Source organism: Lynx canadensis, chromosome B3 (assembly GCF_007474595.2).
Source record: "Lynx canadensis isolate LIC74 chromosome B3, mLynCan4.pri.v2, whole genome shotgun sequence".
In the NCBI taxonomy this organism is placed as follows: Eukaryota; Metazoa; Chordata; class Mammalia; order Carnivora; family Felidae; genus Lynx; species Lynx canadensis.
This window is the reverse complement of record NC_044308.2, coordinates 38,222,232-38,238,356: the sequence shown is the minus strand read 5'-3', so window position 1 is coordinate 38,238,356 and position 16,125 is coordinate 38,222,232. Positions and strand designations below refer to the sequence as shown.

The 16,125-nt window shown below is 53.7% G+C and overlaps 1 protein-coding gene across 1 annotated transcript in view; it reads left to right on the top strand.

Annotated features, from left to right (window-relative positions):
- SMAD6 (SMAD family member 6) overlaps nucleotides 1-13,764 on the top strand; it is a 75,209-nt gene extending 61,445 nt beyond the window's left edge. The window contains exon 4 of the mRNA XM_030317867.1: nucleotides 12,792-13,764. Coding sequence (XP_030173727.1) covers nucleotides 12,792-13,333 — 542 coding nt within the window. The 3' untranslated portion in view covers nucleotides 13,334-13,764. The remainder of the gene's footprint in view (nucleotides 1-12,791) is intronic.
- Nucleotides 13,765-16,125: the final 2,361 nt, after the last annotated feature.

Sequence of the window (16,125 nt, the reverse complement as noted above, 5' to 3'; positions counted from 1 at the left end):
CTAGCCTGACGGGATGCACAGACTGACTGGCTCCCTCCCCTGCACCTCCTGCCCCAGATCAAACAAGCCAGCCCTTTACAGACAGCTTGGAGTTTGGGCAGGGACACACTGAGAAGCTTCAACTGCTTTAAGCTGCGCACAGTAGCCCAGCCACAAACAGGAGACCTGGTCACAAGGGTGAGCTTTTGCCAAGCCGGTGGGTCATTTTGCAACGTTTTTACAGGGAACATTTAAATCTCATGTTACTGCATTCTTTACAGCAAATATTCGTATTTAATTGTGGCTTAATGATCTCTCCAGTCAATATTAGTCTTTTGCCTATTACAAAGCACTCCTGTTTGTTCTAGAAATATACAAGAATGATTCGGGCAACCCTCACTTTAAGAAAACCCAGTAGTTGGATTCTGCATTCACTCAAGAGGCATGGATTATGCACTTTGTGTTACAAAAAGATATTTTAAAGAAAAGGATTTAATGGGAGGATTATTTTTGAGCCGAATGCCTCTGCCCCTGGTGCTTTAATTTTGGGGTGTTTATCCTAAACAAATGAGGCAGGTGTGTTTGACCTGCAAAGGCCAAACTGTCTTGTTGGTAAACATTAACAGGCTGGTGTTAGACGAGGCTTATTTTTGAGAGCTCTGCAAATAAGAAAACCAGCCTCCCACCCTGTTCTTTGGCTCTTCCGTTCAGAGCCATGCCCTCTGTTCCCTTCACCCTGGTAGACTCAGCAAGCCAGAGAAGCTAAATCCACCCCCGCTGCCAGACAGATGACTAGGCTGTAGGCGATTTTTTTTTTTTTTTAGCTGCTAAAACAGCTTGCACCTAGTGAGCTCATCTGGGATTCCATTGGCCAGGCTGCATCATGAGGATCAGCAGGTGGGAGCGACGCCCCTTCCTCCCTGCCTGGGGTCCTGGCTCCCGAGCATCGGTGTTATCACCTGTTAGATGGGAAGGATGCTGCTGCTCACCTTTTTCAAACCCAGGGAGAACCCGTAGATTTCCCAACTGCCCTCTCAGCTCTAGGATGTTAAATCCATTAGGCATCCCATTGTTGAGAGCACCCTGTCAGGTTCACAGTGCCAAGTCCCAGGGGAGGAGGGGTCTCAGGGAAGCCTGCATGCAGGTGCACAGGGCGGAGACACATGCCCTCTTGACAGCATCAGATAGAATGTGGTCACACCCCGGGACTGAGGAAGGCTTTCCGTAGGAGGTGACATCGGGGTCTTGACGGTTGAGCAGGAGGCTGACCAGCGGCAGGGATGGGAGGAGGACACTGTTGTTAGGCCCTTCACTAACTCCCTTCGAGCGAGATACTCTGCAAGGAGAAACCAGCACTCCAGCAGGGCCACCTTGTTGGTGTGTGACTTGTGCCTCACTCGGGACCCGCGCTCAGAAGGGGCCTCTGCTCACTTTAATGCTCTGCCTTCACCACTGAAACTCTGAATACTTTTTGAACAGGGAATCCTGCATTTTCGTTTGGTGTTGAGTCCCCAGGTCGTGTAGCTGGTCCTGGCACTCAGAGATGGAGACATCCGGATGGAGCTGCCTGGATTTGCAGTAGTTCACCTTGCCACGGCCTGTGGTGTCGGGAGCCTGCCAGATCAGGCGAGAGTAGGGTGCACAAAGTACACATGGAGTGGGGTGTTCGGGGGACAGGGAGCTAAGAGACCTCCATGGCAGGAGATGGTGAGTCCAGGGATTCAAGGGGGTGAGGCTGTGGGGGCCTCTCCTGATGATCCCTTGGGATGTTTCTGCACCAGGATGGGTTCCTGCCCCTGAGAGCGGAGACAGGCTGATTGAAGGCAGTTTTGAGGTACTTTGCTTTCATGGCTTTACACTGGGTCCAAGTAGAAGTCTGGGGCAGGAGGCTTGCCAGCAAAACTCCAGTTGTATTTGGGAAGTAAAAGAAAAGTAGAGGTGCCCCCAGTTGTCCCAGCTCTGGGAGGCTGCAGGGCAGGAATGTGCCTAGAGATGGGCTTCCCCAAAGCACACTGCCATCCGCCACGAGCCAGCATCCCTGCCCCTCTGCCGCATGCCCCGGCTGTCCCCATCCACACCTCCAACTGGCCGATTTTGTTCTCTGTCAAGGGAAGTCAGGGTTGGAGTGAGTCAGCGAATGTTGGCACCTTAAGATGAAAACCCAGGCTCAGCCGACCAAGAACCCCGAAGGCCAGTGAGGGGCCTGGTTTGGGTGTGAATTTGGGGATTTGGCCATCAGCAGTGGCCAACTGCAGGCAGGGAGGATTTGAGGGCTCCTTCCCTTCTCAAAACTGCCACCTCTTTCCTGGGGACCGAGGTACCCAGCTTTATTATCTTGCATAAATAGTGTTCTTTTAGAATCTTTCCAGGGGCAACATGAAAAGCAAGGCTTTCCCACCCTGGCAGGTCTCTGGGTAAGAAAACAAACAAACGTATTCCGAGTCTGACTTTGTGATAAGACAAAAGGGGACTTGGAATGGGAGCAAAGTTCAGAGGCTTTTGTTGCAGAAACTGGTTCCCTCTCGAAAATGTGGGCTGGTTTTATAAGCCGCTTATCGCTGTCTCTGCCCCGGCGGGACACTTGTCCACAGAATTCTCCCACCCGGACTCGGGCCCTCCCCTGCTCCCTTGGGGTCTTCATCTCTGGCTTAAGCGGTCGGGTTTCCTGTAGGAGGGCCAGGCTGGTCCAGGCGGGTACACCAGTGTTACTGGTGCAGAGCCTGGTCCCCCAGTCTGATGGCAGCCTTGGGGTGCCTCTCAGAGCCTAGAGCTGCCCGCAGAGTGTTTGTAAGAAGAGCACCGAGGCCCAGGGAGAAAAGCCACTGTTCCCTGAGTGCAGGGAGCCCGGAACAGTCTTGTTGGGGTGGCAGGGCCAGATGGATCTGCTGGCAGCGGGGCCCCGGCTGTCCTCCTCTGTCTCCCCTGAGGCCATAGGTCCTGGGGAGACCGGAGGGGACGCCGAGCAGGCGTGGGTATCGGGGCCCGGGTGGGAGCTCGCTTTCTGTCGGGGGGGGGGGGCACTCGGAGTTCGCTTTGCAGGACTTGTTTGGAAACCGCACAAGATGAAAGGAGTGGAAACCTTACCCACCTCAGCCCAGGCCGCCACTTTGTTCCACTGGAGATGTGGGGCCGAGCAGACCAGGGTCAGGTCGCCTTCTGCAGGACCCTGCAGGCCTCTCCCTAGAGAAGGCCGGTTACAGCCCATGGCCGCTGACTGTCCTTACACCCCCCATCCCTCCTCAACCCATCCAGGGCGGGCGCTCCGAGAACCACCCCAAAGAGCAGAGGGAGCAGACGAGGCAGCATGAAGGGCCAGCAGAGAGTGTTGTCAGGCCAGCCAGACAGGATTCCCACGCTGCAGTGCTGTGTGGCTCCTCCACCTTGGGGTCTGTTCACCCCCAAGAGGGGATGATTCTACCTCCTGGACTTGGGGGTTTCTAAAGACAGAATGGATGCAGGGCCCAGAGCGCCCGGCTCCTCCCCACACCTCCAGGGTCCCAGCCAGGGTTAGCAGCCCTTTCCCAAGATCACCCACCATTTATTACTGCAGCATGTAAAAAATGCTCACAGAGGGGTGGGGGCACGCCTGGGTGGCTCAGTAGGTTAGGTGTCCGACTTCAGCCTAGGTCATGATCTCATCGTTCCGGAGTTCGAGCCCCGCGTCGGGCTCTGTGCTGACAGCTCAGAGCCTGGAGCCTGCTTCAGATTTTGTGTCTCCCTCTCTCTCTGCCCCTCCTCCACTCACACTCTGTCTTTCTCTTTCAAAAATAAATAAACATTAAAAAGAGTTAAAAAAAAAAAAAAAGAAAGAAAGAAGAAATGCTCACTGGCTTTTGGAGGGGTGGTATGGGAGAAACTATCCTTGGAAACCAAGAAAGTGTATGAGTTTGCGGGACTTCATGGGGGGCCATCAGTAGCTGTGATAAGGCACGCTCTCTGAAAACGCCACTGCCCTCCTGGTAATGGTAAGGTGGGCAGCAGGTGGTGGGGAGGTGGCCCCCACATTGCCACATCCAAGGACCCCTTTTACCGTCCAGTCTTTATAAAGCCTTCCTGCGCCAGCTTGGAGTGGACCTGGCTGGGCTGTTGTAGCACAGGGCCTGTGCCATCACCCTGCAGACCTCCTCTCCGTCTCTAAGCCTAGATAGTCGTGAAGCTCAAGTCCCAGCTCTGTCACTTCCTAGCTCAGGGCGGTGGACACGTTAACCTGACCTTTGGACCTCGGTTCCTTCATCTTAAAATGGGAATGACTGAGGATCGACAGTATGTGGAAATAGTGCATTTAAAGTGCTTCATATTCTGCCTGACTTTTGGTCATTAAATGTTGGCTGGTATATTATTGATTATTACTATTATTGGCTGGCTTATTTTATTACCGCTATTACTACTACAACTACCGCTGTTTCCCCTTGATTCTTAACTCCCTTGGCGTATCTTATCTTTGTAGATATTATTACCTAATGTGAACACCTTTATGAATTATATAGCCGACTCAATCCATTACACAATTTCTATAAATGATATAGAGGGGATAAGACTGTACGGTGGTAATATTAGTAGAAATAATAATAGCTATTATTTATGGAGTGTTTATTTTGATTTTCTTTTTTTTCTTTATTTTATTTTTTTAATGTTTATTTTGAGAGAGAGAGAAACAGAGGGGCGAGTGGGGGAGGGGCAGAGATCGAGGGAGACACAGAATCTGAAGCAGGCTCCAGGCTCCCAGCTGACAGCACAGGGCCCGACGTGGGGTTGGAACTCACGGACCGTGAGATCGTGACCTGGGCTGCAGTCAGACGCTTAACCGACTGAGCCACCCAGGCTCCCCTGGAGTGCTTATTTTGAACCGGGCATTATTTGATGCTCTTGAAACGAATCCCAACAGCCCGATGAAGTAAGCAATGATCACATCCCCATTTTACAGCTTAGGAAGCTGAGGTCCAGGGAAGTAAAGTCACTTGCCCAGGATTTCACAGCTGGTGAGTGGCAAAAGCTGATAGTCACATGCAGGAAGCTGTGCTCCTGAGCCTGTATTCTTTATTTATTTATTTATTTTAATTTTTTTTTTTCAACGTTTATTTATTTTTTGGGACAGAGGGAGACAGAGCATGAACGGGGGAGGGGCAGAGAGAGAGGGAGACACAGAATCGGAAACAGGCTCCAGGCTCTGAGCCATCAGCCCAGAGCCTGACGCGGGGCTCGAACTCACGGACCGCGAGATCGTGACCTGGCTGAAGTCGGACGCTTAACCGACTGCGCCACCCAGGCGCCCCTGAGCCTGTATTCTTAACGCAGCCCCATGCAGGAGACCTGATGGGACCTTGCTGTATGGCTAATTTCCACGGTGACCTAGGGCAGTCACTTTACTTGTTTGGGACTCAGTTTTTCCACCTGCAAAATCATGAATTTTGGACTGTGTGTTTCGTGGCCTCCCTCTTTCCCTGCTGTCATTCCCCCCTGGCTCTCCCATCTCATCCCTGTCTTGGGGGTAAAAATCCACAACCCAGCAGAGCAGCTGGCTGGCCTGTCTGAAGGTGGCGGTAAGCGCGGTCCTCAGCCCCAGAGACCAGCAGCTGAAAGGCCCCTGAGGTGGACCCTGTGCAGGCGGCAGCGGTGGCCAGACCGCCCGTGATGTAATGACCGATTAGGAACTTCCTCTTGGAAGCCTGGCTTCCTCTAGGAGCCAAAGGTGCTGGAGCTGAGGTGGGGGGTGGGGAGGGGCGAGTGGGAGCGAATAAGAGGAAACTCCTGTCAGCTGGGCCCTGCTTTTGGAAAGAGTTCAGCAGAGAGGCTCGTTCTAAGCTGTTGACCATTAACATGGCCCCGTGCACATTCCTTCTCTGCTTTTACTGCCAGAGCCCAGTGGATAAAGGACGGGTCTCCCCCCTCCCTTAACAAAGGGGAAAAAAAAAAAAAAAGAGCCTCTAATTAATGCCGCATCTCTGGATTCGCTGCAAAACCTGAAGCCATTTCTGCAGCTTAAAATGACAAAGGAAGGTTAAGTGGAAACTCCTTTTCCCCCCTTAAGTTTGATAACAAAAACTACTTATCTAATGGGCAAACAAGGCTTTTAAAGGGGTGTTAGGTTAACCAGATGCAGGGCCACGTAATTACTCCCAGGCCTGGGAGCCATGGATGAAAAAGCTGCCGGTTGGACGGGAACTTGAAGCCACAGGCATGACATGGGACAGAAGAAAGGAGCTTTCCAGGAGGGCAGGAGGCCCCAAAGTGGCCCGTGACAAGGGGATTGGAAAAACCAGCCTCTGGGCTCTTCTCCGGCTCTGCCACCAACTTACTGGGTGACCCTGGGCGAGTCACTTCACCTCTCTGGGACTCTGAGTCTCCCTTCCCGGCTCTCAGTGGGGTCTGGGTCTGTCTGCCCTTGCTTTGCGCTCATTTGAGGTGTGGCTGGGTCTGTCCTTTCCGTCCAGCCCCGGGAGACGCAGCGAGGCTGCTGTGGCCCCACGCGGGTATGAAGCAGTAGCAGTGGCTTTGAACATGGAGGAGAATGGGCGGCCCAGCCAGGCCTCTGGAGACCACGAGGACTCGGGGCCCAGCCTGCACATGCTCTGAGCCTTCCCCGTCTAGCTCTCTTCGAGTCTAAGGGACCAGAGGCTTGAATCGGGGCACATCTCTGGTTCCCTTCACAGGATGGCTAGGTCCAAGGCAGTTTGGCCAAAGGGAAGGGGGGCGATCACGAGGAAAACAAGCTGCACTGCGTGTGCTCAGGCTCTTGGACCGCGTAGCCCACGGGGGAGCACACAGGAACGCTCCTGCCCTGTGTTTTGACAGAATACTGCTGATTCGAAGAAGCTAAAGGCTTTTCTTGGGATTGCAGCTCTCCCTGCCTCCCCCAGGCTGCAGTCGGCGCTCCTGGTGCCCCAGCACCCCCACAAAATTACACGTTGGGCTTGCAGCACACTCACGGGGCAGAGAGGCCAAGGAGAAGGAATGCCAACCATTGGAGGGACTGGCTCCTGCGCAGGGGAGAGGGCCTGTGGCTGGCCGGCTCCTCCTGCCCACCACAGGCGGCCACCACCCTCTGGTGGCAGGAATGTAGGCACCGCTGAGGCCGGGCCGCCCCTGCCAGGTCTGGAAACACAGGGGCTGTCCCCTGGGCCACCACAGAGCCCTGCTGAGGCCGCTCCAGGACAGCCACAGAGAGCTGGCTGAGCAGCGCATTGCCACTCCCTGCCTTTTCTTTCAAGGCGTCATACCTACCACGAAATGCACAACTCTTCAGTGTACAGGCGATGACTTTTGACAGTGAGTACAGCCGAGTTCCCGTTGGACCGATCGAGATATGAAACATTTCCGTCATCCCAGAATGTTCCCCCATGCCCCTTCCCTGTCCTGGAGGTAAATCCCTGTTCTGATTTCTATCACCGGAGGTTAGTTGTCTACTCAAGAATGTTATATAAATAGAAACAAACAGCAGATCTTCTGTGTCTGGCTTCTCTCACTTAGCACAATACGCTTGAGATCCATCCACGGTGTTGTATGTTTCAGTAGTTTGTTCCTTTTGATTGGTGAGTCGTGTTCCATTGTATGGGTGTACCTTATTATTGTGTATCCCTTATCCTAGTCTGTTTGGGCTGCTGTAACAGAAATCCCACAGCCTGAGTGGCTTGAACCACACATGTGTATTTTTTACGGGTCCTGAGGCCGGGGAGTCCAAGATCAAGGCACTGGTAGTTTTGGAGTCTACTGAGGGCCCAAGTCCTGGTTCACAGATGGACGTATTCTCGCTGTGTCCTCAGAAGGGCAAAGGGGGTGAGGGAGCTCTCCTGGGTCTCTCTTGTAAGGGCACTAATCCCATTTATTCATGAGGGCTCTACCCTCATGACCTAATCACCCCCCAAAGGCCCCGCCTTCAAACACCATCACACTGGGGGTTAGGATTTCAATACATGAATTTGGGGGTTCACAAATATTCAGCCCATGACATCCATTCTCCTGTTGATGGACAACTGAGCTATTTGCCAAGTTTGGATGACTGCAAGTAGAACTGCTGTGAACATTCACTAAATTGCAGCAATTTTCATCGAGCTCATCGTTCAGATGGGAGGCCTGAGGCCAGGAGAAGGAAGATGAGCTGCCTGATACAGGCCTGAAGCCTGGACCCTGACACGCTCCCCCCACAGCCTGGGGCCACTCTGCCAGGTCTGCCCCAGACATAGCGCCAGACCCAGACCGTGTCCCTCCTCTCCTCCTCCCCTGAGAGCCCTCCCAGCTGGGACCCAGAGTCTGGCTGGGAACTAGGCCAGGCCCCGAGCAGGGGGTAGCGAGCAGGAGTTTCGGTCAGAGCGCGGTCATCTTTGATGTTGTTCACTTGGGTCTGACTCCCTGGTATTTATTTGCAATTAAGGAGCTGGTTCCTAATTAGGTTGATGGCGGGACCACAGCCTTGGAGCCACGAGGAGAAAAAGATCTTCTGCAAAAGACTGTCCCCTTGCGCCCTGAGTGGCAGCCCTACGGAGGATGAGAAGCGTGGCGATGGGGTGGGGCCCCATCACTGTGGGAAGGGCAGAGGTTTGGGGGGCCTGGCGTCTTGCTGGCAGAGAACACGTCAGCTCGTGTCGGTCCCGCTGCATGAGACCCGAATCCGTGTGTGTGTGTGTGTGTGTGTGTGTGTGTGTGTGTGTGTACAGAGCCGTAGCGGCACTCGCCTTTGTTCTAGACATTCAGTCATTCCTTGCTCCATTTGTCATTCCTCTGCATATGAGGCACCTCTCTTTACCCTTCAGTTCTAGGCTGGGAGCTAAACCTTCACACCATTACAGTGCTCTACACTCTGTGAGGGGCATTGCCATCTGCTCTCCTATCGTAACCTCCCATGGTGGTGACCCGGGGTCATGACCCCTGGCACCCCTAAGGAGCCCTGGCCTTTGAAGGGTTAGCACCAGTGCTGGGGCCAATAAACAGACAGCTACTTCTTTCTGCACCCACTCAATTGATCTGCTGCTGGAGTTTCCAGAAAAGTCCAAAGATGGACTTATGGGTTACGAAGAAGCCCATTTTACAAGTGGGGAGACTGAGGCTTGGGGACACAGCACCTTATCCATGGCCACAGTCAGTGGTAAGAGCCTTGGGTCTGTCTCACTTTGAAACCCTTTGGCTCATGGAACAAGCATTAGATTAGAATTCTGGAGTCTCAGGTTTGGGTCCCAGTTTTGCTACCTGCTGCTGCTGCTGTGTGTGTGTGTGTGTGTGTGTGTGTGTGTGTGTGTGTGTGTGTGGATGAGTCACCCTGTACCCCCCGGGGTGCCATCTTTGGGGCACAAGGACATTCAGTTCAATTAGTGGTTCCCAGAAGCCAGTCTTAGGACTACATTTTCATTGGTCCATGATGAAAGAAATAAGAAAATTTCTTATACTCTAATCATATTAACTTTTACATTTCTGATTTAGGTCCTATCTATTTTATCAGTATCAAATTATACTTTCTTTTGTGCTAGTGATAGTAGATGGTCTTGGGGTAAGTTTATTTATTTATTTTGAGAGAGACATAGATAGCACGAGTAGGGGAGGGGCAAAAAAGAGAGGGAGAGAGAGAATCCCAAGTGGGCACCGCAGTGTCAGCACAGAGCCTGATGTGGGGCTCGAACTCACAAAATCGTGAGGTCATGACCTGAGCCGAAACCAAGAGTCGGACACTTAGCTGACTGAGCCACCCAGCCACCCTAGTCTTGGGGTTTTTAATAAGTCTGCACATGACAAAATAAAACAGTAGGAACCCCGTACATTCACAATCCCTCTGTTAAGCAATGTATCGACTTGTGAAAGTCTAGACCAGCCAGGGGCCCTGACCAACAGCACAGACACCTGCTCAGGCATAGGGAGTGGCTGCATTGAAGACTGTAGGTACATGGGAGGGAGAGATCAGAGAGGGCTTCTTGGAGGCAGCAGTCCATCTCCTGGAACTTGGAAAACTTGGCCAGGAGGCCAGGTGTGATAAGTGTTACCCAGCCTGCCCAACAAGAGAGACTGCCGGAGGTGAGGCCCGACCCAGGCACTGTCCCTGAGCCAGACGGTTGGGGCAGGCCAGGGCCTAGGGCAGCTCTGTGGGGTTCATCCCCCAAGCACAGGATCCTATCCTCCTGAGGAGTGCTGGAGCAAGGCTGGGTATTGATGAGGTGGGGGTAACTATGAGGGGCATTTGGCTTGGCTGGGGTGGGAGGAGCTGAGAAAGGGGGCAGGAAATGCTCCCCCCACCCAGTTCCATTACTCTCAATCTCCCCCCCTCAACACACACACACACACACACACACACACACACACACACACACACATGTACACACGTACGTACACACACACACACACACACACACACACACACACACACATTCTGACTGCTCCCTTGCCTGTTACAATGGAGTGGCTACACCCTGGGGCAGAGCCGCCACTTTATGACTGGGTGGCCTCTGAGCCTTATCTGTAAAGGTGGGGGGGGAAGCAGTAACCCTCACTCAGTGAGGTGTTTCATTTGTGGGCCGGGGAGTGACTCACCAGCTAAACACCTCCAAGACTCAGACCATGAGAGCAGCCTGGTTACAAACAGGGAAACTAAGCCTTAGAAAAGGGAAGGGACTTGTTTAGTGCATGGGTTTCAGTGGGGAGTCTGCTCGGAGCATGGCCTGGCACGGATGCTGGCTCTGGCACTCACTCGTGTGTATTCTTGACCAGTTAACGGCACCTCTCTGGGCCTCAGTTTCCTCGCCTGTGAAATGGGGTGGGACCAGGAGTGAACCGAGGCTGTTGTGAAGAGGGCGCCTAGCTCATGAAAGGCCTTTGGTGATGTGTGTTGCTTATCCTGTCACCCAATACTCCCCAGGCACAGAGCCTTTGCTCCCCACCTCTGTGTCCAGTGCACCCCAGGCGCTGTCGTTGGTCGTGAGAAGCCCGGTGCTGGGGTTTCGTGGCCAGGCTGGGACAGCACTGCTTTCCTGGCTCTTGGGAACTCCCCAGACCTGTGCCAGATGGATGGGCGGAGAGATGGTCCGTGGCTTGGAGTGTTCCTGACTGTCCACCTGCTGGGACTGGCCTAGTGCCTGCCCTGTGGCACCACAGGCTAGAGCTGTTTCTCTACCTGCTGGCCAAGGGGTAAATCACTTGAGGGCAAGGATCAGGGTCTCTTCTCCCCCCACCCCACCTCCCATCAGCCTGCAAAAACCAGGAAGGGCCTGGATGGAGACTATGAGGCAAATCAATACATTCTCAGGGAGTGGCCTGGGGACCCATGTCTGGGACCTTAACACCAGGCAGGGGGTAAGGGGCACGTCCTTTGGGGCTCTGCCCAGCTCACGGCCTCAGCAGAGTTGGCAGCCTGCAGGAGGCCTCTCGGGTAGACAGCTTCCTGCTAGGTGGCTAGGCGGGCCTCCCAGCGCATAAGAGGTTGTGAGGGGCCCTGTCACCCTGCTGCTCTGGGGCTTCTAGGCGGGGCTGAGCCGAAGGCAGACAGAGCTGACCTCACCCCGGCTCCTGAATGAAGTTGTTAGCAATGTTTTCTTCCTCGGCTTTGGTTGGACTTTGATCAGTTTCTCGTGGAGGAGCCATGCCATAAAGCACCTTGCTGCGTTCCCGTCACATTCTCAGGAGAACTTTCTCCCCTCTGTGCATAAGCCCCATCCAAGGGGTATGTGGGAACATGTCACATCACGGGGCAGTCATGGATGCCCACCTGCTACTCAGAGCTCTGAGCTCAAAGGAAAGACCCGATGTCAAAAGACTTCGGAATCTGAGAAGCTGGCCACACACGGCAGCAAAGACGGGGCTGCCCTTCAAGACGGGCCCTGGCCTCTGGGTGGTCTTAGGTCTGGTATCAGGAAATTGCTCATCCAGACATGCAGAAATGCTTCAAGCTGCAGGGGAAAGGGATCCCAGTCACCCAGGCCACCCCTTTGCTGTCCATGGGGAAACTGAGGCCCAGAGAGGAGCAGCACACATCTTCAAGAGCTGGCGAACTCTGGAGCCCTTGTGGGGCAATTTTCTTTAATACTTAGAGACCTCAGCTTCTCTTTCTCACAGAAGGGGCTGCAGTTCTGGTGAAAATCTGCACTTCCTGCCAAGAGAGCCACCTCGAGGGGTGGGGGATAGGAGTGACTGGGAGACTAGGCATCATGCTCAAGACCAAGGCTGGGAACATTCTGGGGGTTGGAAGGGATTCTGGGGGCCCACTCCCCTACCCCATCGTGCCTTGCTATGCCTGAGTCCCCTTCAAGCGGGGAAATGTCCCCTGATGACTTAACCCCACTCTTTTCAGGTTGAGGCTTAGACTGGCCGGGTTCAGATCCTGGCTGGGCCACTCACTAGCTCTGTGGCCTTTGGGCAGGCAGCTGGTGTCTTGGATCCTCATCCATAAAATGAGGAGAAGGTGGTTTCCTCACAGAGTGATTAGGACCCAGTGAGGTCAGACAGGGTCAGAAATGCAGCACCTGGAACATTGTGGGTGCTCCGTGTTCAGCCCTTCCTTTGGGTGTGGGAGGACTGTCCGTCTCCTGCTAGCTGGAGCTTGGAAAAGTCTACAGGGCAGGGGCCGAGTGTGGTTCATGTTTGCGTAGCCTTAGCACCGAGCACACAGTAGGCGCCTTGCCTTCTGCGTAGGCTCGTAACCTTTGTTTTCCCCCTTTGCGCCTGTAGGGGGCCTTTCTGCTGTGAGTTACGTTTCTTGAGGACAAGCTGGCAGGCAGTCGGTGCCCGCATGTCTGTTGAATGCTGCAACCCCCCTCCCCCGACCCCCACGGTCCAGGCAGCAGTGCTGCGTCCCCCTCCCCCCTCCTTAACGCTCCCCCTGCCCTGTGCTTGCCCCGCAGACGCCAGCATGTCTCCGGATGCCACCAAGCCCAGCCACTGGTGTAGCGTGGCCTACTGGGAGCACCGGACGCGTGTGGGCCGCCTCTACGCGGTGTACGACCAGGCCGTGAGCATCTTCTACGACCTACCTCAGGGCAGCGGCTTCTGCCTGGGCCAGCTCAACCTGGAGCAGCGCAGCGAGTCGGTGCGGCGCACGCGCAGCAAGATCGGCTTCGGCATCCTGCTCAGCAAGGAGCCCGACGGCGTGTGGGCCTACAACCGCGGCGAGCACCCCATCTTCGTCAACTCCCCCACGCTCGACGCGCCCGGCGGCCGCGCCCTCGTGGTGCGCAAGGTGCCGCCCGGCTACTCCATCAAGGTGTTCGACTTCGAGCGCTCGGGCCTGCTCCAGCAGGGGCCCGAGCCCGACGCCGCCGACGGCCCCTACGACCCCAACAGCGTCCGCATCAGCTTCGCCAAGGGCTGGGGGCCCTGCTACTCGCGGCAGTTCATCACCTCCTGCCCCTGCTGGCTGGAGGTCCTCCTCAACAACCACAGATAGCGGCGGCCGCCTGCCCCGCCGCCCAGAGACACAACGCGCCCCCCTAACAGCCGACCACGGACGAGACCCCCCCCCCAATATCATCTACCTAGATTTAATATAAAGTTTTATATATTATATGGAAATATATATTATACTTGTAATTATGGAGTCATTTTTACAATGTAATTATTTATGTATGGTGCAATGTGTGTATATGGACAAAACAAGAAAGACGCACTTTGGCTTATAATTCTTTCAATACAAATATATTTTCTTTCTTTCCTCCTTCTTCCTCTTCTTTATTATTTTATTTTATTTTATTTTTTAAGAAAATGATACAGCAGAGCTAGGTGGAGAAGCCTGGGTTTGGCGTATGGTTTTTGAAATATTAATGCCCAGACCAAAAGCTAATACCAGTCACTCGTTGATAATAAAGTATTCACATTATAGTTTTTTTTTTTTTTTTTTTTTTTTTTAATGTCTTCTTTCTAACAGCGAGGGACATGCAGGGCTTCGGTGGGTTTCTGGCCCATCCAGTGCACTGAAACTTGATTTCAGTCTTTTACCAGATAAAGAGTAGAGGGGCTAAATTGACAAGGGAGGAGGGGCATATGTTTACTGTTAAGGCCAGAGAAGGTTCTGGTGTTCCCTCCTGCCCGTGGCTTCGGTGTGCCCACAGGATGGGGGGAAGGGAGGGTACATGGCCGTCCATCCTGGATAAACTCTCCCAGTCTGATGGAGGAGGCTCAGGTCCATGCCTCCCATCTCTGAACTGTGCACAAGCTAGAAGACACTGATTCTCAGCACTGTGGGGAAGTGGCCTCAGGAAGAAAGACAGACAGTGGGCCTCAGGCCCACCTACCACCTTGGGAAACCCACCTGAGCCCCAGGGTGAAGCTCCTTTTTGGACCTCCCACCCCTCACCAAAGAGCTCAGAGCTAGGCCATCTGGGGTTGTATTTATGATTTATGCAAAGGCAGGTTGTTTCTCTCTGCTCTATAAAAGGGAAAAGTTGAGGTTCGGGAAGGGCAAATGACTAGCTCATGACAGATCAGGGTTAAAAGTCACATTTAATTGTAGGACCAGAGCCATATTAAATCCGTTTTCTCTCTTGAGAAAACTCAAGAAAAGAAGGCTTCCTTGGCCAGATAACTAAGGGGAATGTTACATTGTATATCTTCTTTCTTGGAGATTTACATTAGCATATTAAATGCTCTGAGAAGTGTGTATTATCCATTGCTGCGTAATAAATTATCCTAAAACGTAGCAGCTTGAAACTAACGTTTCTTATCTCTCGCAGTTTCTGTGTTTCAAGAATGCAGGAGCGACTCAGCTGGGTGGTTCTGGTTCAGGGTCTCGTGAGGTTGTAGTCAAGCTGTCGGCCAGGGCTGCAGTCATCTGAGGCTTGTCTGGAGCGGGCCGACCCACTTCCAAGCTCACTCACGTGGCTGTTGGCTGCAGGCCTCGGTTCCTCACCACACAGGCCTCTCCACCGGGCTACTTGTGACGTGGCTTCCCCCATAGCAAAGGATCCAGATGAGGGAGAGAACATGTGCGAAGCTCTCATCCTTGCTCACCTTATCTCAGAAGTGATCTGCAATCACTTCGCCACGTTGTACGGATCACACGAACCATTCTTGCTAACGACGTGGGAGGGACGGCATGAGAATCTGGATGTCAGGAGGTGGGGATCATGGCCACCATATCCTCTAAGAAATAGACCATTGTGCTTTGTTTCCCAAAGTTATTTACCAATGGACTCTCCCCACCCCTGCTAATCCTGTCCCTGTAGCAGGGCATACTGGCACCATTGTCAGGTGCTGGACACACCAGGGCACCCCACCCTGAAGCCCTGCCCTGAAGATGCCCATCGGGATGCTGGTCTTACTGGGTATTGGTGTGGGGTCAGTGTGGGGGTCACTTTGGGCTCAGGCAGTTAGAGGAGTGCCACATGGAATAAGGAGCCACTTTTGTGGGCATGTTATGGCTCTGGTCCTCACAGGCAAGCCACAGGTTGGGGGTGGCGGAGGGGACAGGAGCAGAGGGGAGACACCGTGGGAGTGGCAGAAACCAAGAGGCATCCGTTGCATGGAACCCCTAGAAGTCAGCAGAAGGGTAACCTTCAGACCCTCGTGCTCTGCAGCCAGGGTGCCTGAGTTCAAATTCTGTGTCTGCCATTACAGGACACACCAGAGACTTCTCAATGTGCCCTGGTATTATTACCATAAGGTGGTATGAGATGGGGATAAAAATTGTTCCTACCTGAGAAGTAGGTTTGGGAGAAATCAGGACATCACACAGTTCCTGGCCCATCATCAGTGCGTATCAGCTATTGGTAACACAGGGCCGGGACTGGAAAGGGAGGCTGGGGCCCTCAGATGTCAGGACGAGGAGCTGGGGTGACTTTTGGGGGGCGGGGGAGGGAGCTGGTTTCTGTGTGGGCCGGGGAGGTGATCAGTGCAGGCCTTCAGGAAGCTCTTTGTAGGGACTTCCCAGTGGGAGGAATGCGCAGGCTGCAGGCAGGAACGAGTGGGCCGAGCCCTGGCTCCCTAGCTCCTCGTGTTCACCAAAGCCAGTCTCTCAAGAGGGGCTCTTTGCTCTCAGAGGAAGCAGCCAGTCACCCCTCAGTGCCTGGGGGTGGAAGTTATGATCACAGTCCCCCTTCATCAGGGAGCAGGAGGCACAGGGGATCGACACTCCTTTTTCATAGATGAGGAAACTGAGGCCCAGAGCAGGGAAGTGTTTACCTCAATCCTATATAAGCATGGATGTTTGGATATGACCTGGGTCGCCTACTTCCCCCCACAGGG